Raw genomic sequence first — 6,670 nt, forward strand, 5'->3', positions numbered from 1 at the left:
AAAAAAAAAAAAAGAAAAGAAAATGTTCCCTACAGACATCAATAAGCCTGTTTGAATTTAGTAAACCTAGTTTGAGTGGGTATTTGAATGATGAAACTGCATTTCTTTACATATATTATCTAACATATTATAAATATTATACATGTATTGGTATATTATGAATAATATACCAATACATGTATTAGTATATTATAAATAATATTGGTATATTATTATACTTCAGCTCAATGAATGAGCTCTGATTTTACTGTATAATTAAGCAGAGTATGTAGAATAAAGCCATGAAATAAACTCCAATCACAAAAACACATGAAAAGTTTTGCACATTGGCAGCAGATATGATTTAATTGGAAATTCTTATTTATTCTATTTTCACATCATAAGTGCTTTTTAAAAAAATCTAACATGTCTTTTTAGTACCATACACTTAAAATGAACAAAATACAAGTAGAGTTTTCTAAAAAGTTGCTTTAAAAGTTAAATACCACTGTATGGGGACCATAGTGACACAATTTCATAAACTCAGAGAAATGCAGCCCTTAGAGGCAGTTCAAGCAAATGAGTGCGGGAAAGAGTGGTGGCTTTTGCCTGTGGCACTCTGCATATACTCCCTGAGATTGGAGTATGCTCATAGCCAGTGAAAAGACAAATAGTTTCAGAACAGTTTGTGAGCTTTCTTTAAAAGTGACCAGAAAATCCAGTAGTCAGAAAGCTACTTACTATGTGTTTCCATCTGCTCTGAGACAAGTGCTGAAAAGGTTGGCTGTCCTCTTTTTGTTTCTACCATCCGTATTCTATTACCCTACTATATACTTATTCATTGTACTCATAAGATTGTCACTGGTTCTGTAAAAATTGTTTAAAGAGTCTCTCATCACCACCCTCACCATTCCCATTATTGGGGAAAAACCTTAGAGATCCAAGATAAAGGAGGGGCTTGAAGTAGGAAGTTATCTGAGTGCAAACAGGGAAGTTAGCAGAGTCTCTGTGCACAATTTAGAAGAAGAAAAGTTAGGACAAACATTTGTCAAGCAAGGCTACCTACACATGGGACCAAGGAAGAGGACTGAAGCTATTCTTCCACCAACCTGTGTGTGTCAATCTGATTCCCCAGTCACACCCCCCCACATACAACTTTCATATTTATATACTTACTCAGTCCATCAAATGTAGATATAGATATACAGAGACATCAAAGCTGCTTACATTCAGAAAAATTCCCATATACACTTACACACACATACCAACACACAAAGACATATCTACACTAGAATTATGAAGTTCAAATATATATGAAAGAGTTTAAGAATGGTTGGGGGAGGTGTCAGCAAGTTGAGCTGGATGTGGTATAAAGTAGGTAAGTGAGACAGAGACCAAGAGCACATGAAAAGAATGCTCAGTAGAGCAGTTATAGACTGGACTGCTGGATTTCTCTTTGCTGAAGACAGAGGCTTCAAATTATTGTCTGTGTTGTGTACTGACCCACTTTTCAAAGGCAGGGATTAGGTGCATAAGGCTGTCTTCAGGGAACTAAGCCATCTCTGATTCCCTGTCTGTTTCTATGTATAAGACATTGTCCAGGCATCTTCTCTTCTTTCCCTTCCTCTCTGGAAGTGGGCTCTGGGCTCCATTTCTCTGGGTTATTCTTCATTTTCTGCTGCAAATACATCTGTGAGTACCAACAATCTTTATAAAATGTGATTTCAAGTGTTAATTCAGAAATCCTTAAATATTCACACTGCACTTGCATTTTTTTGATATTTCACCAAAATGAGACAGGCATTATGTGTGCAGACGCAGAGAGGGCAATAGCAGAGACAATGCTTCTACACAAAAAGATTTTTATCACTCAGTGTGAGGCAACCTGTGAGTAAGGAAGAAAGCCATAATCCAGTACTCTCTTTTCCTAAGAAAAGGCACTTAGAATAGATATTTCCAATTTATAGCAGCATAAATATCTAACAATTTAGAGTTTACTCACTTGAAATAATGTCCCAAAGTACCCACCACTCATATACACAATAAAATCACAAATAAGAAAAACCAAACTTTAGGAATAAGTTATTATTAACACTTGCTCCCCAAACAGGAGTTAGAAAACTATGTTGGTAACAGATCTAGAGAATAAAAACCCATGCAAACTTTTATTAACGATGAAAGAAATAAAGCCAATCATGACAGGCCTGGTTGAGCATGTGCCCTGGAGGTGAGCCTCCAGGTAAGTGTTCACTTCTTCTAAAGCAGTTAGTTTATTGAAAAAGTTCTCTCTTCTGGGGAAGGATGGGTCAGAAAGGGGCAGGGTCGGAGTGATCAGGCAATAACATTTCAGTTCCATGCACAATGAATGGAGGCAGGGACCAGCTGTCAAAAGGCTCCCAGAAGCCAGGAATCAAAGCTCTCATTGCATGGCACAGATGCTGTGGGGCAGGAACTCCTGCACGTAGGTGGCGGCTGCCTTGGAGAGGTAGGTCATGGTGCCAAATCTGCCACTGGGTGCACTGTCATACAGAAGAGTACAGATGCCAGATGCGGGATCCTTTGCCAACATGATATCATCTGCGCCAAGGGTTTTCTGTTTGGTTTTTAAGGGTAGAAGAACACAGGGGAAAGGAAAAATTACTAAGCCTACTAAGTAAATTCCTGATTAGTATAATTGAGAACCTCTTCCCCAGCACCAATTAGTTGGGCCCTAGGCTGTTCATTTGGGAAGAAATAGGATTATGAACAAAAGGATGAATATGAGTTTGTACACAGGTATTTTTCACTAGGCCCTAAATCATGCAAATCATTTAAAAATCATTAACTGTTTAGAATTTTCCCCATTACAATCAATGTCTAAAAGTTAAATATAATCATTAATCAATTGAGTCATACCTGTTAATAGACAAATGTTAACACAAAGCACCCTAGTAGAGCTTTAGTTTGACTTCTTCTAGAACTACTAATTTCAGCTTGCATTCTTTTATACTGCATTTGATCACAATTTCTTTCTAAGCCGACTTAATTCAAACAGACTGTAAGTTTTCTGAGGCTAGAGGTATATGCCTAAAAGGGATCACATTTTTAGATACATGGACTGACAGCAATCCAGAATATTTAAAATTAGAACTGTCCTAGAAAACCCTGAATACTTTTCTTTGGTATCTCCTCCCAGTGGCTAATAGAATGAAAACACCTATTATATGTTCTGAATATTTTCTTATTGCCATCAGTGCTTGTCCTTCACTTATGTGCTCCTACTGTTAATATAGGAAACATTTGGGATATTTTCAACAAACAGTTTGTATTTTTGAATGTGGAAAATTTCCTGGAAGAAGATTTACTAAGAAAAAATTTAAATGTAGGAATAAAAGTTTCACTTTCTTATTTTCCTATAGGTGAGTAGCAAAAGCAAAGCGAAACCAAAACCAAACCTCTTTTTCTTAATAGTTCAGAAAGGATATGCCATCCAATAGTTTTTTACTAAGTCCTTCAAGCTACAAAAGGCACTGTGATCAGAAATTTGAAATATGATGCTAATGCTATGCTTCAGAGCCTTTCAGGGAAAAGCATAAAATGTCCTGAGTTCCAGGCAACTTTACCCTCTATCACAAACCACATGGTGAAAGACAGAGGTCTTTTTGCAGCCTACTTCTTTTGTAAACAGAGCCCAGACTCACTCACTACAAAGGGGGCCCAGAAAAGAGCTATGAGGAAGAAGGCACAAGAAAGTGACCATGGCTCCTCAAAGACCTCTGAATATTATCAGGTTAGAGTAAAAACATTTCTCTATTGAGAAAACAACCAGTTTGCCTACCTGTTCTTGAAGAAACAAGTCATTGGCAATATGCACTATTTTTTCCACAGCAATGATGCTTCCAATGCTATGAATTTCAATATCTGCCAGCATGGTGAGGACAAGGATCGCTTCAACCAGCAGCTGGCGGTACTCTGGCTGAGGTACACGATTCAGGACAGACTCCACATGAACAGAGAATTTAATCTCACCTGGAGTCATCTGTGTTGGAGAAAAAGAAAAGCACTTCCTAAGAGTCCATCATCAAGGAGACATCAATCACCTGCTCTGAAGGGCAGTAAAAACACTGTAGCCATGAGCATTGATTCAGCCTCCTTCAAAATAATTGAGTTAGTAAACTGTTTCAATCTTTTTGGAAGGCAATCTGGCAATGCATAACAAGAGCCATAAGAGTGTCCATGCCCTCTAACCCATAATCCTGTTTCTGAGAGTTCATCCTCAGAGAGTAATTCAAAAGAGGAAGAAAGCTCCATATAGAAGCCTTAGTCACAAGTGTAAAACTAGAGGTAAACTAAACATGGGAATGGCATATCATGACATAGCAACTTCATGAGTTTTTACATGACTGTTTATTAAAATCTGAAGACTGTAAATAAAGGAAAAACAAGTTAAACTTAAAATTGTATGTATAATATATGACAATTAGAATTATGTAAAATATCCATATACTATTAGATTAAAAAGGGCATTAAGAAATGTAAAGTTATTTTAGGGTGAAGGGGATTGAGAAGTAAGTTTTGGTAAACTTGTATTGAGTTATACACTCTAGGGAAGCAATGTACGTCTTATCTTTGTTAGTTACTAGTTATGCAACCTTAGACAATCTCTAAATTTGTTTCCTTATCCATTAATTAGTAATGATAATCCCTTCTTTACCTATTTTACATAGTGGTGTTTATGATCAAATTTAAAAATGTGAAAATAATGTTTGAAATCTCTTAAAGGTACTATTCAGGTATGTGTTATTAATTATATGACCATTTCACTCTTGATTAAAGGTAGAGAAAAGACAAATGGGAGATATGGTGTTCTTTATTAGAAAAACGGCCTGTAGGCAATAGTGAAGCCCTGAAGCATAGCATTAGCTTTCTGTACCTGTCCCCCGAGATGCTATCTGCAACAACTGCAGCATTTTTGAGAACTTTCCACTATTGAATCTTACTACTTCAAGCATGCTAACACTAGCTTCTTTATTGGCTTTGTATAAAAGTTAGCTTTTATCACCTCTGAGTGATTTGGACAAAAAGGAAACTTTAAAAGGATCTGATAATCTATGTCTGAGGCTCACGTCCCATCCCTGGAGATTCTAATATACTAAATTGGAAGTGGGAACCCAGGTTACTGCAACATATAGTTGTAGCCAACAACCACTGGTTTATGCTCTAATGGTCTACAAACATTCTGCTAGAGAAAGGCAGAAATGAGAAGGATGGGGAATATGGGAAATCATGCATTTTTAGATTTCGATCCCTCTGCCTTCTCTAACCCCCACAATACTCACATAAGCCAGCCTAACTCAACCATTAAAAGAGGCTGTCCTTATATAAAGTAATCCATAATTATTCTATAATGTTCTCAATTTTTTTTAAAAAAATTCTCTTTTCTTCAAATGCATTTCATATTTAGTTGATTTATAAAAGCATAGGTCTGTCGCTTTGAAAAGTAAGTGATCACTGGGATACTTTAGCCAGAAAAGTTATCAGTCACAAATATATACAAGACAGAAACTCTTACCTCTCTAGTGGTAGAAGAAGGAAGAACAAATCCTTCCACAGAAAGTCCATGACACTGCAAAACAGAAAAAAACCCGTATCACCAAGGACAGACTAACATCAGGGAGACTATAAGGAGACACCGTGTTTCTAAGTGTGCTTCATGTGGTATATGCTGAGTAATCATAGGCCAGCAAGGGGCTCTGCAGTCCAAGTGCCCTTGCCATGGGGTTGTGATTCCTAACTGCCAAGATACAAAATTGGACTATAGGAGACCTAAGGTTCGTCCTCTCCTTAGGGGAATGGAATGGGTAGGGAAGCTCTACCTTTTGGGATAGACTAGTCCCAAATATTCAGAGACCATCTAGAAAGATATCATACTAGGTCTCAGGGCCATCACAAACAGGCCTTTGAAAAAATTTTTAGGCTGCAGGAAAAAATACATGCACTTATTTATTTACTTATATTTTAGTGAGCAAATTTTTTATTTACATACTATATCTAAAAGCAGATACATAACATTCTTATATAATTAATTTCCAAAATGTGTAAGAAATTACTATAAGTTGTTAATTAACCAAAATACATACTAAAATCAAGGGATTTTAGATAATTCATTTTGTTGTATTCTTAGTACAAATGGTACACACCTGATTTGAAACATATAAAAAGTATAAACTACAGCAGTCTGAATTGCAAGTATTAATTTCATGGCACTCCAACAACTATAAAATTTGTTTAACCTAACATGTATGTTTATCAAAAAATTCTATAAGAATTTTTCATCTGTGGATGTAGAGTTTGGATCACTTTTAAGAGATGGCAACTATGTATTCTGCCATGTTATAATTGATTAATAAAAAGGATGTATATAAAAAACCTTTACAGACTTTAAAGAGTATTCAAATAAATCAAATTTGTCATTCCTAGAACAGCAATGCTTTTAGAATTTTAAAGTCATTTATAGAACTGGCTATTGTTCCTTATTACATTATTCAACAAAGTTGAATGGTTATAGAGTTAATGGTTATAACTCTAAATATCTTTATAACGATGCTTTCAGAAATTTTTATTACTGTATATTACACACTGTATAGCAGAGATATTGGCTTATGAATGATTTAAAATAATGTATTTTCATTTAAACTTTAAGTGCTTTTCA

The 6,670-nt window shown here is 35.8% G+C and overlaps 1 protein-coding gene across 2 annotated transcripts in view; it reads right to left on the bottom strand.

Annotated features, from left to right (window-relative positions):
• Positions 1–314: 314 nt before the first annotated feature.
• The window catches only part of PHKA1 (phosphorylase kinase regulatory subunit alpha 1), a 14,708-nt gene continuing 8,352 nt past the window's right edge, over positions 315–6,670 (bottom strand). For both annotated transcript variants that reach the window (XM_017517839.2, XM_037734633.1), the window contains exons 3-5: positions 5,531–5,584; positions 3,797–3,997; positions 315–2,572 (exon numbers count right to left, since the gene is read on the bottom strand). In XM_017517839.2, coding sequence (XP_017373328.1) covers positions 2,399–2,572; positions 3,797–3,997; positions 5,531–5,584 — 429 coding nt within the window. In that variant the 3' untranslated portion in view covers positions 315–2,398. The remainder of the gene's footprint in view (positions 2,573–3,796; positions 3,998–5,530; positions 5,585–6,670) is intronic.

The sequence above is a fragment of the Cebus imitator genome, unplaced genomic scaffold, assembly GCF_001604975.1.
Source record: "Cebus imitator isolate Cc_AM_T3 unplaced genomic scaffold, Cebus_imitator-1.0 Scaffold648, whole genome shotgun sequence".
Classification (NCBI taxonomy): domain Eukaryota; kingdom Metazoa; phylum Chordata; class Mammalia; order Primates; family Cebidae; genus Cebus; species Cebus imitator.